The sequence below is a fragment of the Trichoderma aggressivum genome (assembly GCF_033847375.1).
Source record: "Trichoderma aggressivum f. europaeum strain CBS 100526 chromosome Unknown scaffold_011, whole genome shotgun sequence".
Lineage (NCBI taxonomy): Eukaryota > Fungi > Ascomycota > Sordariomycetes > Hypocreales > Hypocreaceae > Trichoderma > Trichoderma aggressivum.
In genome coordinates, this window is record NW_026946377.1 from 75587 (window position 1) to 100421 (window position 24835).

Consider the following 24835-nt stretch of genomic DNA (forward strand, 5'->3'; position numbering starts at 1 on the left):
TCGAATCCTTGCAGAAGCAACAAGAAAAAAGAAAGGAAAATGAGAAGGAAAAAGAAAAAAAGAAAGAGAGGCAATCGGCCATCTTGTGCCGTCCCCGAAGCCAAGGAAAAATGCGGCCCATCCACCCATCCCGCTCCCTCATAGCGTCAGGTGAAGTGAAGTGAATCTTGTCAGTCAGACTCACGGCTAATGCAGGCTGGGCCGGGCCGGGTGCTGCTACCGCCGTGATACTTTACAATCTGGGCTTGTGTCTGCGAAAGAGAGAGGGTCTGCCTGCGGTTCCCGTGTACTGCTGGTCACTGTCACTTCTGGCCAACCGCCGCTCTAGAGCTGGTGCCACCCGATCTCATTCTCATTCTCATTTTCACTCACATTCTCATTCTCACTCTCATTTCCATATATTTTTTGTTTACCCCAGCCTTTAATTAGTGCCTGCCAATCATGCTGCGGGTCTCAGCTTGCAGTGCCCGGGGGCAGGTGGTACGTACCTGGTTGTATCAGAGGTACTTGCACTTTGTCCGGCATTGCTTTTTCGGTTATCAGGTCTTGGTCTTGGTCACGTTCTTCCCGTCTCTTCGTCTTTTCCATATCTGTTGTGTCTTTCTTCCTCATTCTCTCTCTTTTCTCTTCCTCATCTTGTTCTTCCACAAGACAAACGGGAACGAAAAAAAAAAACTAACAGTAGATTGTCGTGTATCAGTCGTCCTCGACGGCCGATGCCAACGATTCCAACAGTACTGCTTCTTCTTCGTCTTCTTCTTCGTCTTCGTCTCCCTCTTCTTCATCTTCTGCTGCTTCCTCTCCAATGTCTTCAACTGGCAAGCCGGCATCATCTCGAATTGCCAAATTGTCCATCTACGGCATTGCTCGCCAGCACTGCGGAGAAGAGCTCATCATTAACCCCATTCGATGGACTGCCCGTCACCTCAAGCTCCTGCGATGCTCGTTCGAAAGACTGCTCCCTGAGCCATTGACTCCAGCCGCGTACGCAGTGACAGAAGCTGATTACACAGAGGAGCGTAGTGGCACGCCCTACCTACACGAGTTCTTCCACTACTACTACAAGGCCCAATTTCGAGAACAGGGCATCAGGCTGCTTTTAACGGCTGATGGATGCCCCTTGATTGCTTAGTTTGTTCCTTCTTAACTTGCCCGCCCGATCAAGTTGACTGACCATTCTCATCAGTGACGCTCTCGGCCTGTATTTCAATGGCGGTGTCATCAAGAGGCTGCAATGTATCAGCCTGTGTCTTCGCAGCTCCACGCATCAGACACTTCGGTACCAACGGCCACTGGTAGCCTTGATCGACCGCGACCACGTTCTGGCGAGACGAAGGCAGTCGGTTAGCTACCGATTGATGCGCTTCAATCCTCCCATCATCCGCTTGTTCAACAACAGGTGGAGGAAAGTCTGCCCGCCTCATCCAGTATACGATCCGTACATCGTCACGCTCCTCATTGGTGTAGCACAGCAGAAACGGAGGCATTTCCAAGAAATCAACTGCAATCGAGAAGCTTCAAAGGGCACCATCTTCGTATGTCACCTACCCCTATGCTCATCTTATTTCCATGTCTCTTGGGACTAACACTTTTGCGTTTTCGCAAATCCAGTCTCAGGTCTTGCACACGTTTTACTCAAAGGGCCAATGTGAAGTCGTCGGAGAGGAGGCCTTCAATGGCTGGATGTATCTCTACCAGGCCAACATCCCCATATCGTTTTTGGACATGTTCGACGACCCCAAGTATGCGCCATCAACGCCGCCATCCGTCTCGGTCCAGGTCATCACAATCCGCTACAGCCCACTAGCTACCTTGCGTGCTCGGCTGCTGGAACTTATGCTTCCAGAAAGGTTGGTCTCAGAAACTTACGGTCTTTCAGCCAGAGGACAGAAGCGAAGATACGACGGTCAAGGTTATACTCAGCCGGCGCAACGAGAAGCCCCTGCAGGAGAAAAAGCATGCTCAAACAGTTGCTGTATACCCACTTAAGCTCAGCCCTGATCAACCATCATGCATCAGCACGCTGAACACGCTTAGACCACTTCAGAGGCTCAAGCACTTGTCAAGGGATGCCGTCATCTCTCGGCTGCCAAGCCAGCTGAGCACTGCCACCCTCCGTCAGGACGGGAAAGCTTTTCTTCTTCTTCTTCTACAATATATGTATATCAGAGCGGGTTTGGCCAAGGTAACATGGCCATATACGAAGGATCGGAGTCCATGCCGGATAGATTGGAAGACCATAGGAGCCCGCCCGTGCACGGTATTGGACTTTCCCGCCCGCCAATGAATGGTAGTTTGGCCTATTAGCCAACCAGCCCGGTGGGCGGTAAGTCTCTGCCAGATGATAATAATAATAAAAGTATGATATCGTTTTTACTACCTGGACCAAGATGCCCGGGCTGAAGAGCTAGTCTGGGGTCCTTATGCAGGGCACTTGTGACCCCAGCCGCGGCCTAGCTCAACATAGTACACGCAAGGGAGAGAGAGGGGAAGAAGGAAAAAGAAAAACGGAAAAAGCAAATACTGCTTGGGCAAGTAAGTGTGCCTCCATGCCCGTTCGCCAAATATTGCCCCATTGTGTTAATCGATGTCTCATGATGAATGGCGTCTCCCTCTAAGAGGAATGGCGCCGTTGCGTATCATTTGCATTGTCTCACGAGCTCCCTTGACAACAGCCCAGCGAACCAATCACTTGGCCAAGACGTGATTTGGAAAAAAGAAACACAACTTGAGAGGCGGCCCGCGACCGCTCTCGGGCAAGATGGGTGTCCCAAGACCAAGACGGGAAGACACTCAAGAGAGTATGAGATATTGTGCCGCCCAGCTGCGGCCTGCCGACCGAAAGAGGCTGCGAACAAACACTGCTTACATGGCGTAGAGAAACAAGCTTCAAGGATTTCCCAAGCGTCGAATGATTCCGGTTGACTGATTCCGGGAGCTCGGAAGATTATCAGAGGGTATCCTCTCTCTCATTCAAGACGGTAGTAAGGAGCAGTGGTGCCTTGATCACTCTGCCACCATGTCTTACCGGATCGGCACCGTCTGATAACGCTGCTGCTAGCCATGCTCTTGGAAACGCCGATGGCGAGGTGAATCTTGATGGCCCCTGCTGGGCTGAAAGGTGGGAGGCGGGAGGCGGGAGGCGGGAGGCGGGAGGCAGGCAGGCGGTGGGAAAACACGGCCGGTCTGCAACTATGATGTGTATGTGATGGGCGGTATTGTGCTCTCTTTCCACCCCTTGGCGGGTAAGGGCATCGGACGCTTGCACTCGAGCCGGAAGTCCTACGCTGGTGACGCTCAAAGCCCTACTCTTGCTTGCTTGCTTGCTCGCTTGCTTGCTTGCTCGCTTTCTTGCTTGCTCGCTTTCTTGCTTGCTCGCTTGCTTTCTTGCTCGCTTGCTCAGTGTATGCTGTTTCATCCGCAATGGTCGTAGCTCAAAAAAGAGAAAGACGTGGTTTCACACACGGTCCAATCGTGAGAAGCCTCGTTGTTTCAATAAAGCTGGTGGAGAGGCCCGAAATCGTGCAAGATCAGCATCTGTCTATCTATGATGCTGGCCATGATTATCGCCGAAGGACCCCTAGTTTGCTATCTCGCTGCAGGTCGAGATCGAGGCCCCCCATCGGTCTGACAGCATCCGGATCAGCAGCGAGACAGAAAGATGTGAATACACAAATATGGATACCAAGGATCCCATCTGACGTCGAGAGGACATACTTGTACATGCACGGCACAGGGCAGTCAATTCACCTGACCAGGTGAGTGATCCAGCGTGGAGGCGTTGTCCAATGGATGAACGAGATGACCTGAACTCTCCCTGCATAATATCATCTCACCTGACGCAATCTTGTCCAAGATAAGTGTGAATTCCCAGCGCACATATGTAGCATTCTCCACATGCCGGCTCTACGGAATACCACTTGCATGCAAACTACTGGGTAACTTGGGAGGAGAAAGAAACATACCAGCATACCTGGTAGGAGTATACTGGATTGCCCGCCCACCAGAGGTAAGCTCGTTGAAGTCGCCAAAGGGGAGCCTGACGTAAAAAGGAAATGAACATTTCTATTATTCTTTGCTACCCTAAACATGATGGCATATGGATAACGACCAAAGTATGCCACCATCCCCCCAGCAATAACACTCCAAAAACGCCTGCCGCAAACGCATGAAACCAAGAAAGCGTGAATGAGGGAGTGGGATGGCTAGATTAGATGAAGAAGCGGGCTACATCGGGTAAGCTCGAGACGGAACAGTCATGGGATTCTTTCTCTTCTGCTTGGAGATTCTATTCATTGGCATAATTAGACACCCATGGTGAAGTCGTGCTCGATACCAGGCGTAACGCTAGCCATGAACTGTTGATACCCAAAACGATTAGCATTTGTCAAATCTTTCAGGAAAGGGAAAGAAGGAATATCCAGCGCAGGAACAAGACCGGAACAACGCACTTTTAAGAATACAACCAGATACTGGTCTACTCGGATGGCAACCTCCTGGTCATCCACCTCGTTCTCCTGCACCTCTTCCCACTCGTCCTTGTCAGCGGCCTCCTGAGCGCCCTTGACGTCCAGATTCTGCAGTTCGCTGGCCAGGCCCTCGACGTCCTTTCCATCGACCGAGTGCTTCTTGCCCGCTTTCAGCCTCTCCCTGCGAAGGCGCAGCGCAGCATCGGCACGGTCCAGCAGCGACTTCATGACGGGCGCGTGCTTGCAGGGGTGGACGCTGGCCATGCGGACGTGGTTGGCGAAGAAGGGGAACTCCTCGAGCGTCACCGTCTTGTCTTTGTAGTCGCCGACAATGTCCTCCATCATTTTCATGGGCGGCAGAGGGTGGCCGCTCGCCTGGTAGCCGGAGAGGTAGAGGCGCGGCGTTCGGTAGTAGGGCGTGTACATGATGTAGAGGTTATACGTGCGTCGAGCGCTGTGAAGAAGAAGAAGAAGAAGAAGAAGATGAGGTTAGCAACATGATTCCGGTGATGACGAGATGCTGGCGGTGAGTGGCGAAACTGGGGAGAACAAGAGAGAGAGAGAGATCTTCAGCTTACGTGTTGCCAGGCTCGATGCGAAGAACGGCATCGTCTTCCTCCTCATCCTCCATATCCGGGATGTCGTCGTCCAGCCCGTACAGGTCGTCGTCGCCGACGTTGCCCGAATCGTCCACCGTCTTGACCTCGCGCGCCTTGAGCGGCTGGGAGCTCGCCAGGCCGCCGGTGCGGAGCCAGCCGTCGTCGTCAGCGGCATCGGCCTTGTTCTTGAAGTCGTCGCCGTCGTTGATGATGGACTCTTCGTGGGCGGCGTCGCCGGCGAAGTCGTCGTTGAGGCGGCGGTGGCAGGGGACGTTTCGCGTGACGAGGAACTGCTTGCCGGGGGGCAGGTAGCTGGCGCGGAGGGACTCGTTGTCGGCGTCGCTCCAGGACCAGGTCGGGAACTTGTAGACGAGGTAGTCTCCGGCGGCGACGAACTCTTCGGGGGTGATTTGGCCGGTGTTGCGGAAGGTCGAGGTGTGCGTGACGGGGGTGTAGCGATCCCTCAGCGTGTTGACTGTCGAGTAGAGGTAGTTCATCGTGACGGCGATGATGATGATGATGACGAAGTGGAAGCTGTCACTGGGCGTCTTGGGACGGGAGTTTAAAAAAGTAACGCGTGGATATCAATATGAGCTACTTCGACAGCGGGCAAAGGTATGTTTGTTTCAAGGTGTCGTTGAGTTGTAAAGATGAAGAAGGAAAAGGAGAATCTCGGACTGGAGAATCTATGAAGAGCCTCGGGGACACGGTGGGAAGAGCACAAGGCAGCAAAACGAGGTTATCGAGACGGCCAGGGCAGTTGACCCAGAGCGAGCATGTGATGTGGTGGGAGAGAGAGAAAAGGGTTGATGACTCAAGGGACCGTGATCTGCTTTTTGCGAAAACCTTGTGCTAATTCAGGCAGCCTGTTTGTATGTACTTGTATGTCTTTTTTGGTTTTGAGGGGCTTTGGCTTTGGCTTTGGGGGATGCGATCACATGGCGGGGCGGTCGAGGCTGATGTGCCGGGAGTGGTCTAGCCTAGGGTGTGCCTAATCTTATCGGTGACAGCATCGATGGTTTTAGGGGGAGCTTTGCTTTGCTGGGTTGGATGAGGAACATGCGCCGGCGGGTTTTGTTACCTTGAGTTTGTTTGTTTATTGATTATTAATTCACCAACACAGTGGGAGAATATCAGGGTTTGAAGTTTGGAATAATAGCGTGTGCTGATGCAGTGAATTTATTGTATGTGTAGCTTTTGGCCTTGGAGAAGCTGCTCCAATGTAAGATCAACGCCGTGTCTATCCGCAAAAAAATATGTACCCTTTTCCGGTCTCTCTCTCTTTATATCCTTGTTTATATACACAATGAAACATGATCCATTCATTCATTTCATTCCTCTTCTTCTTCCTCTTCATCACTCACTTCTTCCCCTCTCTCAATGGCTTCCTGTCTCCTCTTTGCCGCCCTCTCTCGCTTCTTCTCCAGCAGCTTCTTCAGTCTCGTCGCCGAGTTAAACACGCCATTCGTCCCTGATCCGCATGCCGCACACGTTGGGTCTCTCCTGTATCTCTGAAGAGCGCACGGCAAGCAAAAGTAGTGCCCACACCTTGTGACAATCGGCTCCTTGTAGGATTCCTGGCAGATGATGCAGGCAAACGGAATGCTCTCGAGAATCGCATCGTCGTCCTCGTCCTCATCCTCTGCCTTTGACTTGCTCCGGTTCGCGCTGGCCACCACGGTTCCTCCGAGGTTCTTCTTGCCCTTGGTGACTTTTTCCCATTCCTGATCCAATTGCCATCCTGCCTTGAGATCATCTCGAGAATGCAGGTACTGACAATTATCACCGTAACCGCAAAACCCGGTGATGCGGTAACTATCGTGGTATCAGTCAGTATGTGGTAAACGAAACGGCCAAAGGGTCATATACTAACTCTTTACACGTATCAGGGGCGTAGTCCGTTATCGTGACGGTTCTGATGTTTGTAGGCGCCTTGACAGGGCCAACAGTCTTGCGGGGAGCGTCCGGGTTCTTTTGTATAAATGAAGTCTGGTTCGCCAGTCCCTTGTATGTGCCATCGGGCTGGTCGTCCTTTGAAGCTCGAGCCGAGCCGAGGAGGTTCTTCGCCGACAGCGCGTCCCTTGCGTTTTCGTCGTACCAGTTGCTCTGCTTGGTCGCGTCGTTGCTGTCGGCAATGGGCACGCTTCTGTCTGCCGTGAAGACCGCAGAGCCGCCGTCCTGGTTGCTGGGCGCGGCTCCCCTTGCAGCGGCGGTGACGACGGCCGTCTTCTTGCGCCGCTTGACTCTCTGGCCGGCCTCGTCTTCTGAGGATGAATAGTCGCTGTCGCTGTCGCTGGCGGCCGGGGGAGGAGTTGCCGGTCGCTTGCGCAGGTTCGCCTTGCCCTTTGCGCCTCGCTTCTTGAAGAGAGCGACTGGTGCGGTGCCGGTCTCGGCGTCTGCCATTGTTTTCTTTGTGTCGGGTGTGATTGAATGCAGTGAGCTTTGGAAGAATTCGACGAATTGTGCGAGATATCGTTTGAATGTAGACAATTGCAAGAATTATTGGTTGAGAGCGATGTTGGTAGTTGAAGATTTGATATCGGGAATGTTTTTTTTGAACTGTCACAGTATGGCTGGCAATTGCTTGCCTGCCGTAGAAATTCATCGATACAAGTGGAAATGTGGGGCGCGTTTGTCACCCGCGGAGCTCACCGATTGGGTAAGGCGAGTGGCAAGAAGAACGTCAAGACAAAGTACATATACCTAAGACACATGGCGGAATCACAAGACGGCTTACACATCATTCAGCTTGATGAACAGTCCAATGAATTTAATCAAATGTTCAAATCATAGCAGAGATCTACCTACTATAGTTAGCTTGTTGCTTTGAAGATAATTCACGCTGATACATGGGACAAGGACAGCCCGCAGATGGAGCATCAACAGGGGAAGGCTCTTACACACATGCCGACTTGATACACTGCTGAATACATATAGAAGAACTCAAGGCCAAATGAATCTCAGCCCTGTACAATACCAGGCCCACTGGCTGATGGATCAGATACAATTGACCATTTACATTCACAAGGAGAGCTCAGGACAACAGGCATAAAAATTCCCATTGATATCTGCCATGTAATGAGTGACTCTACATACATCCCTATCCCGCTCGCAAATACACCATTAAATCCTCCACCATGAACCTTTACCCACCCTTTCCCATCCGTTTCCTCCTATAATCAACCATACCCGTCCATTTCAATCCATTTCCAGCCATATCTACCAGTTGTCATCCAATATCCTCCGATTTGCGAGCCCCTCGATACCGGTGTGTGTGAACCCCGTGATGCCGTGGACAGGGTTCACCATCCAAGTGCAAAGGGCACTCTACTGGGTACCGATGGGCTTCTGGCAAAGAACACCCTGATCGGCCTTGCACAAGAGATCAAATCAGCATTTATACCTCAACGTTATGCGCTCTTGCTCATTACTCTATGGGAATACTTACAACGGGAGCCACGCAGCAAAGGGGCTGTTTGCCCTTGGAAGCACAGTGGGCCTGGAAAAAGGGACCACTGGAAAGGGCGGCGGTGGCTGTAGTGCGTTATTCAGTGAAACGCTCGACGGCGGAATCTCTTCTAGGAAAGAGGAGATAGACTTACGAGTGCTGCAATCAACACCAACGAGGTCGAGGACGCTGGTGGCGCAGCAGAGAGGGTTGGAGAAGAGGCCATCAGGGCAGACAGCAGCCATGGCGCTGGTAGCGAAGAGAGCAGCGACGGCGAAGAACTTCATTTTGAAGGTGTTGACGGTTGGTATACAACAAAAAGTTGATAGAAGAGTGTGTGTGTGTGAGAGGGTGGTGGTTGTGGTAAGAGAAGATGTTGATGAGGATGAGGAAAGGAAGTCGTTTGAAGATGGGGAAGAAGGTCGACTTTATACCCTTTTCTCTCCTTGATTGCCTCCCGAGTCCCACGAGATATATCACCGCCATCTCTTCCATTCGATCCATCTCGGACCAAAGTTGACGGCCGTGCTTGGATGTCCGTATGCAGGGAGAGGAACAGCGCAATCTCTTTCACGCTGCACAAAGAAAGGGATAGGTAGGGAGAATGGGTCTATTATCTCGGTGGCTTGGGTGCCGTGTCTTGGGCGCATGTCAGAGACACGCAATACCACGTCCATGACGGCATGAATATGAGAGTGTCAGTGCACGTACAGATGGTCGGTCAGTGGTGGTTGTGAGAGGCTGGGGAAGCAAGGCATCAGGACTCTTAGAAGCCAGCTGGACGTGCGTGTTCCGACGTAAAGCTATTCAACAAACTTAGATTCAACAGGTCATCAGATTACCATTGCGATAGTGAGATGCAAGTATCGCCATACTCTTACAGGCTACAAAAGACTCGTCCAGTCGAGGGAGAAGCTCTCCTCGATGCCCAAGATCCGGGTATGGCATCTCAGCTGCCATGGTTGAGCTCTACCTGGTTTACGGCGCTCTTGTTTCTTCTTTTCTTGTCTTACACATTATCACAACTGCCCTTGTCATTAATTTCAGGGCGCAGCTAGATGTCTCTTGACGTGCGAGCTGATTTGGTCAAATGCCGTCTTGGTGGAGACTTGGCTTGGTCGTTCATCTCCCTTTGGCTGAGGCTTGTCAGTGCATCCGGGGCGGCTGCGCAGGGTGACGCCGACTAGGACCAATTGGAAGAGTGCCGTTTGGGCCGTGGTTGTTCTCGGTCAACAGGGAAGAGGCAATAGCTTTGAGACTTGCATATAAGTTGGTCACTGGGTTGCTGTTCAGCTGACAGGGAGCAAGTTGTGGCAAGGTGCTGTGCCGTGCTGTGCGTGTATGAAGTTGTGAAGCTGCTGGCTGTTTGAGCGTGAATAAGGCGCTTAGGTTGTACGCACGTGTCTATCAACAATAATATTCACTCACTAAAACATTTCTGTAAGAGATCTGAGATGCTACTTTTATAACGAGTATCCAGCATTGGGCCTATATCTTTTCCATTGATGGCTTCCTGATGTGAACAGTGTTTAACTCTCGGGTAGGGTTTAGTGAGATACTTGCACAGATAACCGCCGACGATCCGATCATGATCGGCCTTTGACAGGCTTGCGGCACGGACTTGTCATCCTATCCACTTCTCGTAGTAATAATCAGGGAGCACATGCGTGTGCCCGCCAGTACAGTAATAGTACTTGCAAGCAGTATTACTATCGCACTTCTCGTGGCGTCCCGAAAGGCGGCGGTTCATCGTGGGCGGCTAGACAAAAAGTGGTATGGAGAGGGTGTTCTGTCACATCGTGGCCCGACTTCCGGGGCTGCCAAAAGTGACGGTGCAATCTCCTAGAGTCAATCTAAGATGATGGCTCCGCCGCCATCTTGCATGAGAGCCACTATGCATGAGAGCCACTAGATATTGCAAAGTCACGGCTTGTTGAGCTTTTCGGGCCCCGGGTAGTACGAGTATACTTGGCAGACAGGCTGCGTGTGCGTTGAGCTGTCAAAAGGATACCACGATTGAGTTGACAATGGTGCTTAAAGTTTGAATACATCCATCTGAAATGCAAGATGGACATCAAAGTGCCTTGTAAGGTCTATCTCAGGCAATGCTTGGGGAGACTTTAACATGCAGCATGTTGGAAGCATCCATACCAATTTGCACCATTACGGTAAACTCCATGCTACTATCCCGTGTTCAGTATTACTGTATTGCCAGTGTCTTACAGGTTCAGCCACGCCCTGCACGCACAGACGGCGTCTGTACGCGGACAGCGAATGGCCATGGAGCCGAGGCCAGAATTGATGCTCATTTGGTTGACATGGGCATATTCGTACTTCGAGCACGAGTACAGCACCATTGCGAGCAGTACTGCATAGGTAGGTATTCGGCCCATGCTACCGGCAGTGGAACTCGATTCACACGCGGAAAAAAAGCATCCATCAATCTGACAACTGGCGGTGTGCACCCATTTGGAGCACGGCATACGAGCACCCTCAGCGACCGGCTAATGCAGGGGAAACGGTGCCTGGGCTCAGTCGACGCCGGGGCCGGAGGCTGAAAAGACTGGAGACACTGGAGTCGCTCAGTTGCGGCTGCGGCAAAAAAAAAAAAAAGTGGTGATGGTTTACGAGTAAATTGATCTGGATTCTGGCGGCTCCAACTTCGGATATTATACTCGCAAGGGTTCCAGAAGGCTCTCGGAAGACGGAACAGATGCTGCTAGCACGAGTAAGTTGAGAGCACTCGATCCGTTGTTCTCCATGGATGTGAGTAGTGCCCGACACTCTGTTTGACGCTGCCCAGAGAAGGATTAGTTACTAGCAGTAACAACAACAACAACCCGACCTGAGCGAATAAAATGAGCCGCTCCCCAAGAAAACAATGAACAACAAAGAGCCAGGCACCGGCCCAATCACGGCGGGCAGTTCCATGGGCTTGCGAGCGGGGAAGAGGCTTGTTAGCGGGTTGCTAGTCCGAGGCACTAGAGTCGGATGATTGGCTGACGGGAAGCTGTAGGTTTTCTTCTGCTCGGGCTCTCTCAAGCGGCATCAGCCGGGGTTGTGGCTTGTTGAGATTGGGGGGCCTCTTTTGTATGTACTCGTACTCGTACTGCGTGGTGAGGTTTTAAGCTTTGCTAGACGGCCGTGATTATGTGAATGTGATGCAAAGGTGAAGAGGGGAAGAGAGAGGAATTCGGGCTGGGAAGCACTTTGGACTCTGGAGCAGCGGAATACGTAGTACTAAGCCGGAGCGATGATGATGATGATGATGATGTACATGTGCATACAAGCATCAACAAGGAGTAGGTACTTGTACATAATGCACGCATCTCGTGCCTCCATCTCTGGCTCGCAGAGGGTCCCTTGCTGGTGCATCTGAACAGCATGTGAGTGATGCTTTGGCCTCGTGTTGATGCAGGTACAGAGCAAGGTTCTGTTTATCTTTTTAATTGAAGGCTCTGGGGTAATGATTTCGTGCATATATACCCGTACAGAGTATCATTTCGTACAAAACCATTAATATCCATTGGTTGTGATGATGATGGGGGCAGTAATTAGAGGGGATGCAGCACGCTGAAACACGCACTGGGCCATTTGGGGCATCAACTGCGTCTCTCATCCACGAGTTTTGCTCCGTGCTCGTCGTAGGTAGCGGTTACAAGTGAGCAGTACCTACCTTAGTAGTACTTTGTACACGATACGATACAGGTACCGTGAATGGGAGGTAATATTGACACCTAATATAAGCCAGCAGTCCTCGTGACATGGCCGAGCTGAATTCCAGTTTCTCTCGTCCTCCTTGGCTGGCGCGTGCATGAATTGGAATTCCTCGGATGCATTGACCGAGCAAGATCTTTGCGAGATGACGCCCAATTAATTCAGCAGTTGGTGGTTCATGCAAGTTCATTTATGCGTCCATGCACGCCGTCTGCCGAGCCAAAATAAAGCGAGAAACAGAAACAAACAGACAAGCAAACAAATCGCTAGGCTTGTCCGTGCAGTTGATTGATTGATTGATGCGATGCGATGCAATGCGATGTCATGTCATGCGAGTTGCGTGCTTCTTTGCAGCCCCAAAGCACCTCATCCAGTACGAGCATGTACCTGTTGTAGTCGCGACTTGTGCAGCGCACCGCAGCGCACACCAATACAATGCACTTGTACCCCTCAAAACATCGAGATGCCTCAGGAGTGAAGAGATAAAGACAATCCGTGCCTGCCTTCTGCCAACTCAGTCTACGGCTGCTAGGTACTATCAGCTCGATGCGATAAGAGATCCGCTCTCAACCTCATCCCATCTTCTTCTTCTTCTTCATCTTCTTCTTCATCGTCATGTCAGACCTCGTTCCATCATCAACCTCAAACAAATACTACATACCTTGGCCCTGCAACTCGTACATTTTGTTCCCTGGTCAGCTTCTCCACCACCCGGCAAGGCCCCTTTGCCTTAGCCCTCCCGAAGTGGTCCTAGCAGTGCAGACGAGCGTCCTTGTTCCTCTCCTCCATTGTTTGCGGCATCTGATACCTCTCTTCTTCCTTTCTTACTCTCCTACTCTCTAACCCTTCTTCTTTTCTTTTTTCTCCCTAACCTCGTCACGAAAATCCGAGTCCTGGCAAGTCCTTGTCCTCCGCGCGGCTGGCTCTCCGATTTTTTATACTTGAGTTTTTTTTGTCCTTTCTTTTTTTTTGCCCGCCCCCCCGACTCGATACACTCGTTACACCAACACCTACCGCTAGAATAATAATAGAACGCCTCGTGTTTTTTTGGGGAGGACTCGCAGCCACATACGCGTCCGATTCAACCCTATCCGCTCATTCATTGCAGCCTTATTAAAAAAGAAAAATTCACCAAAAAAAGTTGTTTCAGCCGATTGACACGGCAAGCTGCCCATCAGCTTGAATTGGATTGCGCCTCGTCTCATTGTCTCCTTTTGCCTCGGTCGGCCGCCTTCGATTCGGCTTGCGCGTTGGCAACTCGAAAGACCCGAGTCGCCGTACAGTGCGCATTTCGACTTGGCCAACCTGATCAGCGAAAAGAGACGGTCGCGCGTCAGCTGCATTCCAATTGCGTGTGCTCACCTTTGGTTGTGTTGTGTCCAGCTAAAGCTGAGAGCCGTTGATTTACTGGATCCAGTGTTGAAACCTGGCCGCCCACACGGCTCGAGCCACGTCTGCCCCAGCCGGGACAACAAAAAAACACACCCAAAAACAACAACAAATAATACGTCTTTAATCTGACCCCCCCAAATTCGCTGTTCCTGCTTCTGCGGCCTTGCCCATCGACCCGGTAGGCATTCGTATTGCCTGGCTCTCGCAAACGCATAACAAACAACGAGACAGGACAGGACAGGACAGGACAGGACAGCCCGCAGCCTCGGCGCCTTTTTAACTTATCTCGCCTTTCCTTTCTCTTCTCGCTTGGATCCCTTTTCTACTTTTCCTTTCCTACTGTTTTGCGCTTCTCTTCTGCTTCTTTTGGCCTTCCAAATTTCCCGCCAATTTCGCCTACCTGTTCGCTCTGCGCTTCCATTTCCGCCTGTGCGCAGCGCATCCACAGCGTCATTTCAAGGTCTTGCGTCCTCTATTTTTTTTTTCCCTTTCCCGCTTACCTCGAGCACCCCGGTTTGCTGCAGCAGGGCCTGCAACGACGCCGGGTTTTCGTGCCTGTATCCATTTTCCCCGTCCAGGCCGCTCACCAATCGCCTGGTCGCCCCCCCTGCAGCTTTCGCTTTTGCCGCTGCATCTCAGCAACGCCAGGGGCTGCGCGGTGCCAAACGCCAGCTCACTCACCCAATTCCTGCGTTTCTATCCGTCGTCTTTTCGTCACCAACCAAGGAATCAAAAGTTCAACCCCTCAATTCTCCGCATCGCTCGCTGTGACTCTGTCCTACAGTACGAAAGCGAGCAGCGAAAACGACTACAACTTCCGCCGGTGCAGCTGCGGCACGGCCTCGAGCTGCCACCTCCCGAAACCCGGTAGGGGATTGAAGCAACAAAAGCACCTCTTTGATGGTCCGCCGCTAGCCACAGACCGACGTTGCGCTTTCTGGCGAACTCGCCTTCATCAGAATGGCGTCGTCGTCAGTCACCTCGGACCGGCCCGATCTCTCTGTGCCCGCAGGAGACGGCGCCAACGATCCCTTCTTCTCCGCCTCGTCGACCGCCCCGTCCCATCTGCGATTTTCCGACTTTGATCAAGAGCTCTTCGCCGCCGGCCCCGGTTCCGATCCGCGACAGGCGAAGCGCGCCCTGGAAGCTCACCTGGCAGAGACCGACCGTCGCCTGGACGAAGCTGGCAAGATTGGAACCGCTCTCGTATCGCAGCGCAAAGCCCTCGCCGAACAGCTCCAGGAAATCGAAAAGCTCCAGGCCGAGGAAGAGCTGGCGCCCGAGCTGCGCAAGAAGCTCGTCAGCATCGAAAAGGACTACAATGATTTGGCTCGAGAGTCGGCGAGGGTCTTTTTGCCCAAGCAGCGAGTCGCGAGCAGCAGCGACAACAACCAAGGCTCGCCCTACACGCTGGACAGCCGATCAGGCAGGGTGAGAATATGCTTTTCATTTCATTTTCCCCTTTCCCGTTTTCCTTTTCCGCTCTTCCTTTGTTCGAAGAGAACTGGGTCGGCGGCTTATCTATCCCATTGCGCATTCGGCCGACCCACTACACATTTACACATTTACACATGCCACATAGATTCGCCTCGCACATGTTCCTCCTGATCTCTACAAGCCTTCGTCAGTCTTCAGTTGCTAATCAAAGCCATCGTCAATCATGGTGTATAGCGCTCCGCCAGTCCTTCCAAATTCGAGAGTCAAGCTACGGGCTCACCCGCCAAGCTCAGCGTGCCCAACCGCAAGATGCGAAACCAGCCGTCCAACAGAGTCCACGACATCGAATTCGCCGCCGAAATCAGCACATCGCTCATTGCCCAGCTCCGCAATCTACAGGCACTGCTCGGTGAACGAGATGAACAGGTCAAAGACCTCCGCAACGACGTCTCTCGCCTCGAGGGCGAGTCGGAGGCCCAGCAGCAGCGTCTCAAGGTTCTTGATGAGAGTGAACATCGCTTCAAGGAAGAGAACTGGAACCTTCAGACCCGACTGCAGGAGATGAATGGCCAGCAGAGGGAGGCGTCCGACCGCGAGAAGAAGCTCGACAATGCTCTCCACGCCTCCAACGCTGCCAAGTCTGCCACCCAAAAGGAGCTGGATGAGGTGAAGCTGACGCTCTCCAAGCTGACCGAGGAGCACGCTGCCTCCACCAAGCACCACGACATTGAGCTCGGCACTGCCAGACGCGCCATTGCCATGGCCGAGGGCGAACGTTCTGCCATGCAGCGCAAGATTGATGAGCTGACCAGCCAGAACCTGGAGCTCGCCAAAGCCATCGCGGCCCAGAGAGCAAAGGCTCAGGAGCGCGAGTCCTCTTCAGGCACTAGTGACGAAGATCTCGAGGCTTCTGCCATCGACATTACACCTGAGCATTCCCCGCCGCAGTCTCCCGTCAAGGGAGCCACTCCCAGGCACTCCATGCTCGAGACCGAGACTCTCAAGACATCTCTGCAGCACGCCCAGCGAACCATTCAGAGCCAGCGAAGCCAGCTCCACCGTGAAAAGACGGAGAAGCTTGAATTCCGACGCATTATCCAAGACCTTCGCGACGATTTGGAAAAGGCCAGAAACGAGCTTGAAAAAGGCCCTGCTCTGCCCCCCGTTCGTCGTGGTCGCAGGGTCGAGCCCAAGGAAGTCAAGGTCAGGCCGCCTCGATTGCTCGGCAGCTTCCGCTCTAGCCGCCAAGAAGTTGTCATGGAAGAGCCAGTCGCTCCGGAAGACCCAGAGTGGGAAGATACTCACGATGTTTCACCTCGCTCCTCTGGCCTTCGCGCCGGCGGTCGCTCTCCCGATCGACGCCAGCAACAGTTTCAACTTCACCTCCAGCGGCAACGGCAGTCGTCTGATGTTTCTGATGGAGAGGAACTTGTTCTCGAATCCATCGAGACCAGCGACTCTTTCGAGACTGCTGCCGAAGAGGGCAACGATTCTGCCTTTGAGACGGCCGAACCAGGAACCGAGACGGAAGATTTCCAGACAGGACACGAGGACTTGTCTGATGAAAGTGATGCCCCTACTGAGGTTGCACTCTCCATACGAGGCTTTGGCAGCATGAGACGACCTCCCAGCCTGCAGCCCGGCCTTCCAAGATACCCCAACCGGGAATCGTTTGACAGCACCGCGTCAACCTCGACCGAAGAAGACGAGTTCTTGGAGTTCCCTGAGTTTAGATCACCCACCGCTGCCGCCTCTCTACGGAGAATGCGCATGAGCAACAGGTCATCAATGTCCCGAAGAAGCTCTCGACAGGAGAGCGAGGAGCCTCAGTTCCGGAGCCCCGGCGCAAGCTTCAGCAGCGGTGGCGGCGATCCGGCAACCCCCGGCCAGAGTCTCTTTGCCGAGCTGCAGGATTTCCCCAGCGACGATGAATCATCAATCATGTATACTCCTGGCCGCAGAAGCCTCCGTTCCATGACGCCGGCTTCCACCCGCCGCGCCGTTACGCCGCCTCCAGCGGTTCCCCGGCTGCCTCGAGTCATCATGGTGGATTCAGGCGTCATGACCGACCCCATCGAGTTTGGTCCTGGCATCGCGTCTCTCGGCCATCGCACATCTCGCAGCTCGCTGCTCAGCGTGGGCGAGTTCGCTCGAAGACCGAGATCCATGGAGTCGGCCATTCCCAACACTGATTTCCGTGCATCCACAGCCTCATGGCGGAGCGCTGAAGAAGGGCCCGCGGGCTCTGCTACGTACTCCCGCCCCGCGTCTACAGTTGCCTACAGCGATGCCGGTGCCCAGTACGACATTGGCGAGAAGCTTGCACAGTTCCCTCTGCCTCCCTCATCGCTGCCCAGCGAGCCAGATGTCATGCCAGTTCCTGCGCCTGCGCCTGCGCCTGCTCCCCCTGCTGTTCTTGAACTCTCCGTCATCCAATCCGAGGACATCGAGCCTCGAGAAGAACAACACCAAGAGCCGGCACCGGCCGCTGTACCTCCCACCCTGATCTTGACACCAATGGCATTTGAGACAGTGGAGCCCTTAGCCGAGCCGGAGGTCCCCGCTCCTCACCTGGGATTGTCTGCCATCGTGGCCGAGCATTTGAAACCCGAAGCAGAGCCCGACGTTCCACCTCCAGACCTCACCCTCTCCAGCATCTTTGCTGAAGGACTGGAGCCCCGGGCGGAGCCAGAGCTGCCTCCGGCTGAATTGACTCTGTCGACAATCATTGGCGAGGGCCTGGAGCCAGTGGCCGAGCCTGAAATCCCCCCAGCGGCCCTTTCGCTGTCGACAATCGTCGGTGAAGGTCTGGAGCCAGTGGCCGAGCCTGAAGTCCCCCCAGCGGCCCTTTCGCTATCGACAATCGTCGGTGAAGGCCTGGAGCCAGTGGCCGAGCCTCAAGTCCCCCCTCCAATCCTCTCGCTCTCTACCATTGCAACTGAAGGCTCAGAGCCAGTAGAAGAGCCAGAGCTGCCTGCGCCGGTGCTGAGCCTCTCCACCATCGTGGCAGAGGGACTGGAGCCCAAGGCAGAACCCGAAGCTCCTCTACCCGAGCTTACCCTGGCCTCTATCGTATCAGAAGAGGTTGAGCCCGTTATCGAGGAATCACAAGTCCCCGAGCTTATCGCCGCCAAGGAGATTGCCCCAGAAGAAGCTCCAGCTGTCATCTTGCAGGAGCTCAGCATTTCGCCAATCGTGACGGAGCAGGTCGAGCCCATCGCTGAGCCCGAGGTGGTGATATCCCCGCCGGCATATCTCACCATGTCATCCATTCAGACACAGCAGCTAGAGCCCAGAGAGCTTTGGTTGCCAACTTTGACGCTGTCTACCATTGCTGTGGAGAATGTCGAACCCATCGCCGAGCCGGCGCCCGAGCCCGTTTCCGCAGCACTGACACTCTCTGCTCTCTCCTTCCAAAACACCATTCCGTTCGACGAGCTGCCTATCGATGACGAGGAGCTGTTCTTGCCATCATTACCCCAGCCCGAGCTCCCTGCGCTTGGCCTCTCCTCAATCGTAGCAGAAGACGTTGAACCCATCTTCCCTCTCGCCCCGCAGTTTGCATTTTCCTCCATCTCATCTGTTGAGACTCAGCCAGTTAGCCCCGTCAAGAGAGGGGGATTCATCCTCCCAAGCAACATCAAATCTCCCTTCAACGATGAAGAAGATGGTGAGGTATCCGACAAGAACCTCTTTGCGTCATATGTTACTCGCAGAAGACCTGAGAGCGTCCCCTCATCACCCATTATTGCCGAAGATGAGACGAGGCAATCACTTCCTGTGTCGCCGCAAGTCGACACTCCCGAGTCCAAGCGGCCATTCAAGGAGATTTCAGCCAATGGAAGCTCTCGTCCTGGTCAGCAACTGACTCAAACCAGCGACCAGGGAGCCCAGACATCACTGACTTCGGGAGCCATCGATGAGCTGCTCAAGACTGGAGCTGAGACTCCCGCAAAGAGCCCTTACTCCGTTGGCAGCCCTGATACCGTGGGGACTGTCAAGGTCAACCGCCCCTATCAAGAAAACCTAGACAGCCCCTTCTCAGCCATCTCAAGCAGGAGTAGGACGCTCGATCCAGCACCTATTTTCCACTCTACGCCCACGTACCGGCCTGGCAGTGCTACCAGTGGCAAATCCTCGCTCGTGGACGCGCCTCCTCTGCCATCAAACCACCAGCAAATGATCCAGGCGGCTCGTTCCGGCTCATCCAACGGGACGACGCAAACGCAGAACCAGAGCCAGAGCCAAGGTACTATGGGCCCGCCTCTCTGGCCCGCCTCGGCGACAAAGCCAACACCGACCACCCCCAGCAGGGACAGACCAATGTCTCCTCCTTCCGGCCGCGGCACTCCTACTCCTCGCGCTCCTGTCCGAGCCGACTCATCCCACGGTACTGCCGAGTTCCCTCTGCCTCCTCCTGTCAGGCTTTCTGCTGCCATGTCCAGGCAGACTTCCGTGTCCTCGTTCGCATCAGAGCTGGACAATCGTTTCGGAATGCGGGCCAACGAGATGGGCCTCGACCCTAGCGGGTTTGGACCCAACACCGACCCCAGGATGATCCAAGCCATCACGCAGACCATGATTGGAGAATACATATGGAAGTATACGCGCAAGACTGGTCGCGGCGAGCTATCTGAGAAGCGACACCGCCGCTACTTTTGGGTGCACCCATACACGAGAACTATCTACTGGAGCGAGCGAGACCCGTCAACGGCTGGTCGTACTGAGATGAAGGCGAAGAGTCTCCCCATCGATGGCGTGCGAGTAGTGACAGACGACAACCCCATGCCGCCGGGTCTCCACCGTAAGAGCTTGGTGATCATCTCTCCCGGCAGGACGATCAAGTTTACCTGCACCACTGGCCAACGACACGAGACGTGGTTCAATGCTCTGTCATATCTCCTGCTGAGGACTAGCAATGGTCACGATGGTCAATCTGATGCGGAAGAGATGGCGACTGACCTCACTCGGGAAGACGTCGACGAGTTCAACCCTCCGTTTGGGCGGCGCCCTGCCAACGGCACCTCGCGTCCCTCGGCCCCGTCCCTTTCGTCGTACAACTCCCGCACCACTTCACAGGCCGAGGCAATCTCTCTAGAGATTCCTACGCTGACGCCATCGGGGAAGCATGCTTCAACCCCGATTAGGCCTTCCCTTACAGGCAGCATCAGCAGCAAGGTAGGCTCGTACTGGAAGGTGGGCGGGTCCAAGCTCTCTGGATCGATCCGCAGCAGGACGGTTAGCGCTCAGAATGTTAGCATTTACCAGGCGAGCGAGGTCCACGATAGTGCTGAGGATCTTCGTGAGATGATTGAGCAGCAAGACAGGGAAGCAGACCGGCTGGAGAATGTCAGAGCCTGTTGCGATGGTAAGTCATGCGCGAGAATGGGAACTGTTTGTGTGTGTAACGGTTTAAAGCTAACATGTTTTTCCGTAGGCAAACACGACGTCGGGACGCTTCCTCACACTACCAAGAAGGGAGGACGCAGCCACAACCATCATCACCATCACGTTCACTCCAGTGGACAGTCTGCCATGAATACCCCCATGGCATCTATGCGCTCTCGGGCATAGAGTTTCTTGTTCATTCGACTTTTGCATTATTAATCAACAACGTCTTGACTCTATCTCTCTCCATCTCTCTCTCTCTCTCTCATAGAAAAAGGGAACATCCTTTCTTCTCTCTTCTCTCGCTCTCTCTCTCTCTCTCGCTCTCACTCTCGCAAACGTGACGACCATACATCTAACGGAAGACCCGCCTTATGACTCTGAACGATTCTTCTTTTTCTTTTCTTTTTGTTTTGTTTCTCAATTTGATCTTGTTAATGCTCACAGACATTTCAGGTTGTCATGGATGGCTTTTTGATAAGATACAATTTGTCACTGGCACACCGAGCATTCTGTTTTAGCCTCTGCATACTCCGACCTTGGAAGAACCATTGATTCTTAGAATGCAGTCCCCCCTCTCTCTAAACTTGTTTCTTTCTTTACTGTCAAAAATTTCCCCATCAAGGCACAACTGCTTTTTTTGCAGACGAAAAAAAAAAGAATCCCCATCATGCTAGGGTTGCAAACAGATGCATGCATTTTTCCCTTTTGATGCTTGTAGCAAGGAAACTAAACTGAAAAAAAAGAGGGATTTGTTTTGGCTCAATTTTGTATGTTAACTAGGTGCCTATTTGGATGTGCTTCTCGCTCTGAAGATGAATGAGAGCGTGGGAGCGTGTCTGGAGTAGGTATGGATGGGCATGTCGGACATTGCAAATTTAGTTGGCGTATCAGTATCATTTCGGCCTCTTACTTCATAGATGCTTGAGTCTTGTCACGATGCTCTGTAGAATTGTTGTAGTCGGCGCTGTATTATCAACGGAATCGATTGGAGCCAAGTATACTGATGTGTGGACGGTAGAATCACAGAAGAGGAATCGTATTAGCATTACGGTTTCAATCGCCCATGTCAGGTAACTAAGTATTACATATGCATCATGTAAACAGGATCCATCATCATCGTTGCGTCCCAACGCGTACCTATCCTAAAACCAAGTCTATAGAGTCAAGGTCATGACTATCCCAAGCTTCCTGTGTAATATAGCCGTATCCTTTCCGATACGCTACACCATCTATCCACTCGATACAAAGGACGCCGTAAAAAGGCTTGTAGGCGCGTCTGTTGAGCCACCGACCACGTTGACGATCGATGCTCTCGGAGTACAATCGCCGACAGACCTCGACAACCTCGACGATTTCATAGAGATCCCCCGCAGGGCTGTCGGGAGGAGACGGGAGATCTGACGGGAGATCCAACGGAACGTCCAACGGAACATCCAACGGAACATCCAACGGAACATCCAACGGAACATCCAACGGAAGGTCTGGGGAAGCTTCAGTTTCAGTTTCAGTTTCAGGCTCCTCCTCATCTTCCATGTCAGGGCTGGCCTCTTGCGAGAGACTAGGCAGTTCTGTATCGGCCGTCGGGAGCTGGACCCAGCCGCAAACCTGGTCGTCATAGTCCAGCAGTTCGAGGTGAAAGTCCATGGCGCCGGCTTCCATGGTGCAGCCCGTCTTTCGCAAGCACGTGAAGAAGGCTCGCCTCGTCTTGCAGGAGATGAACCTGCGCTGCCGCATCTGCATCGCGCCGCGCCGGGCGTGCAGCGGGAACGGGCGCCAGAACAGGCGGGTTGGGAACTCGGGGTGGCTGTAGACGTATTTGCCACTGAGGCCGAAGGGGACGCTGGGCGTGTTTGCGATGTCTGGGCCGTTGGAGCCGGGATACCTTTCCCTCGTCCAGCCGCCGGTGACCTCTTCGTCGTGGAAGGGCTCCAGGAAGGGCGTGGACCAGTTGGATCGGATGCGCTGCCTGTCTTCGGATGTTGGCGTGTCCTGGCTGAACCAGTGGGAGGTCGGGATCGTGGTCCATTTCTCCGTCCTCGAGAGGGCTTCTTGGGGCTGGTTCGGGTAGGTCACGACTTGGTAATCTTCTTCATCCCTCAAGACGCTGAGGTAGTCGCTCTTCCATCCGATCCAGGACCACGAGGGCAGCTCGGCGTTGGGAAGAAGATCGCGAGGCCTGCTGGAATGCTCTCGTCTGGTGAGGCCTCTGTATTTTGCGCCCGACATGTTGTAGTACCAGAATCTGGTGCCCCAGAGCAGCGCCGCCTCGAAACAGACGACGGGCATTCCGAAGAGGAAGCCGCCGTCGAAGGAGGGACTGATGAGCTTGAGAAGGCCTGCTATCCCCGGCAGGGCATCCTCGGGGTAGGTCAACCCGAGGTTGTTGTACGAGCGGAACAGGTTGCCCAGCACGTTGAGATCGGGACGGCGTCTCAAGATTTTGGACGACTGCAGGACGGTCTCATTGGCCTCGTCCAACGGAGAGCGAAGAGTTGGGAGATCTTCATGCCACGTTCCGCAGTGGCAGGTCCAATGAATCTGTTGGCGCGTAAAGATGAGGCGCCGATGAGAGAGAACGTACTCTTGGAACGTCCAGCCCCTTTTGAAGTATTCAGGCACGAATATGTGGCTGACGGAGGGGAGGTCTCTGACGAAAATCTCGCGATTCTCCGTCCACGGGAAGATGCCCTCGAGCTGTCGGGGCGAAGAGCAGTTTTGGAGGCCGGGCAGACCCGTCATGCCATCGCCATCGGTGGAGATGATGGTGAGTTTGGCGGATGCGTAGATTGCCCCCATGTTTTGGATCTGGTTCAACATATGGGCCTTGTCGTCGTGTATGATGCACACTGCGTCGACCCATAGGTAGCGCTCTTTGATGTTTTGCACAACGTGGATGGCGTCTCTGATGATTGGCAGCTTGGTGATGAAGCTGTCGGCGAGGCCGCCCGGCTTTTGGAGCTCATCGATCTTATCGAGGCTGACTCTGGACCAGACGGATGCGCCCCATCGGTAGCTCAAGGCGACGTACTCCATTGAGATTTCACCGCGCACAAGGCAGTTGTCTTGGGTATCGATGAGCCAGTTGGGGACTACCAATGCATAATTGTCTGACTCTCGGCAGTTTGGCGTCCGCCGAAGGATGCAATCGTCCTTCCACGCAATGGCGCGGCTGAGGTCTATCCAGGAGGTGTCGATGGTTGTTTCTTTGGACGATGCGCCCGAGTTTGGAGGCTTTCGAAGGACAAACTCATACGACTTCTTGCCACGGCACTTGTAGTCAAGAACCGTGACGGTTGGCACGCCGTCTTGGGTACAAGAGAGTTCCACGCCGTAGGCGGGATAAGGACGATTGTAGATTCGAGTTGCCATCATCTTCTCCACGAACTCGCCGTACAATTTCAGGATATGCTCCATCATTGCCTTGTGAGTCTCGCACGTCACGGCGAGATCATGTTGAGCCATGCGTATAAGTGCCGGATAATGCTGGCACTCGCACTTGAAGTCGGGAGAGTGATGCTGCAAGACGTAGGTTGCTTCACTCCCGTCGAGCAACTTGTTCGTGACAAAGCACAAGCTGCATCCGGTGTCCGGGAGAGGCTCAACCTCCCTGGACCTGATCCAATGACCGTTTGGTTTTCCCCAAGTCATTTTTATAAATGTTTTTGTAGGAAGATGGTTGAATTCAAGAAGGGATACAAGTAAAGTAAAGCGAGTATAATGGATTGGCACTTTTTTAACAGTGGTGAACACTTGGAAGTCTGTGATTGTATTGGATACGCTTTGATACGTTCAGAGGCTAGATAAAGAGAAAGAGAAAGAGGTAAACGATACTCAAGGTGCTGAGATGGTGCCCGAATAAATACATGGACCGGCCTCACACACTTGACGTTACACAAACGTTGATGCCTCCATCACGTGTGAAGCCACACGGTAACGCAAACAAACAACTCTCCCCCCTTTACTCTGCAGTTGTTGATTTTTTTTTTTTTTTGCTTTTGGTGGTGAGCCAGCCCATTCCTGCCTGCTGTACGGATGCCCAAGTCCCGGACAACTGCATCTGGTTGATAACGCCAGAATCCGGGTTTCTCAAGGCGGCTGAGTGAGGGGCTGAGGTCTCTCACGCCAGGATCACAACCCATGCCTGCATTAGTAGTGACTACCGCATGCGTACAGCAAACTCTTGATCCTCGCCGGCATCGCGGATCCAGATGCCGGGATTGGTCGGTCGCTGGGTTGGCGGCTCGTGGCATAATCGGGGCTGGGAGATAGGGGGGGCATATTCATGTCGTGACTCCAATATCCTCCCTGCAGCGGTTGTTTGCCAAACAACACGTCGGCCTCGGGTGACTTGGGTTTTCGTCATTCACCCAGCCATTTAATCT

The 24835-nt window shown here is 53.4% G+C and overlaps 6 protein-coding genes across 6 annotated transcripts; 2 read left to right on the forward strand and 4 right to left on the reverse strand.

The window, feature by feature from the left end:
* Nucleotides 1-805: 805 nt before the first annotated feature.
* Triagg1_3673 (uncharacterized protein) lies at nucleotides 806-1989 on the forward strand (the record flags this gene model as incomplete). Its single annotated transcript, XM_062897991.1, has 3 exons — nucleotides 806-1131; nucleotides 1187-1535; nucleotides 1612-1989. 3 exons carry the CDS (start codon nucleotides 806-808, stop codon nucleotides 1987-1989), a joined length of 1053 nt encoding a protein of 350 aa, XP_062757176.1.
* A 2315-nt stretch (nucleotides 1990-4304) lies between these two features.
* Triagg1_3674 (uncharacterized protein) lies at nucleotides 4305-5565 on the reverse strand (the record flags this gene model as incomplete). The annotated part of the gene is made up of 2 exons (XM_062897992.1): nucleotides 4305-4923; nucleotides 5048-5565. 2 exons carry the CDS (start codon nucleotides 5563-5565, stop codon nucleotides 4305-4307), a joined length of 1137 nt encoding a protein of 378 aa, XP_062757177.1.
* Nucleotides 5566-6399: 834 nt separating this feature from the next.
* Nucleotides 6400-7471, reverse strand: Triagg1_3675 (uncharacterized protein; the record flags this gene model as incomplete). Its single annotated transcript, XM_062897993.1, has 2 exons — nucleotides 6400-6883; nucleotides 6942-7471. 2 exons carry the CDS (start codon nucleotides 7469-7471, stop codon nucleotides 6400-6402), a joined length of 1014 nt encoding a protein of 337 aa, XP_062757178.1.
* A 924-nt stretch (nucleotides 7472-8395) lies between these two features.
* On the reverse strand, nucleotides 8396-8803 carry Triagg1_3676 (fungal hydrophobin; the record flags this gene model as incomplete). Its single annotated transcript, XM_062897994.1, has 3 exons — nucleotides 8396-8440; nucleotides 8517-8602; nucleotides 8671-8803. The coding sequence occupies 3 exons, from the start codon at nucleotides 8801-8803 to the stop codon at nucleotides 8396-8398; spliced, it is 264 nt and encodes an 87-aa protein (XP_062757179.1).
* Nucleotides 8804-14585: 5782 nt separating this feature from the next.
* On the forward strand, nucleotides 14586-20636 carry Triagg1_3677 (uncharacterized protein; the record flags this gene model as incomplete). Its single annotated transcript, XM_062897995.1, has 3 exons — nucleotides 14586-15056; nucleotides 15297-20430; nucleotides 20500-20636. 3 exons carry the CDS (start codon nucleotides 14586-14588, stop codon nucleotides 20634-20636), a joined length of 5742 nt encoding a protein of 1913 aa, XP_062757180.1.
* A 954-nt stretch (nucleotides 20637-21590) lies between these two features.
* On the reverse strand, nucleotides 21591-24101 carry Triagg1_3678 (uncharacterized protein; the record flags this gene model as incomplete). Its single annotated transcript, XM_062897996.1, has 1 exon — nucleotides 21591-24101. The coding sequence occupies one exon, from the start codon at nucleotides 24099-24101 to the stop codon at nucleotides 21591-21593; it is 2511 nt and encodes an 836-aa protein (XP_062757181.1).
* Between the last annotated feature and the right edge of the window lie 734 nt (nucleotides 24102-24835).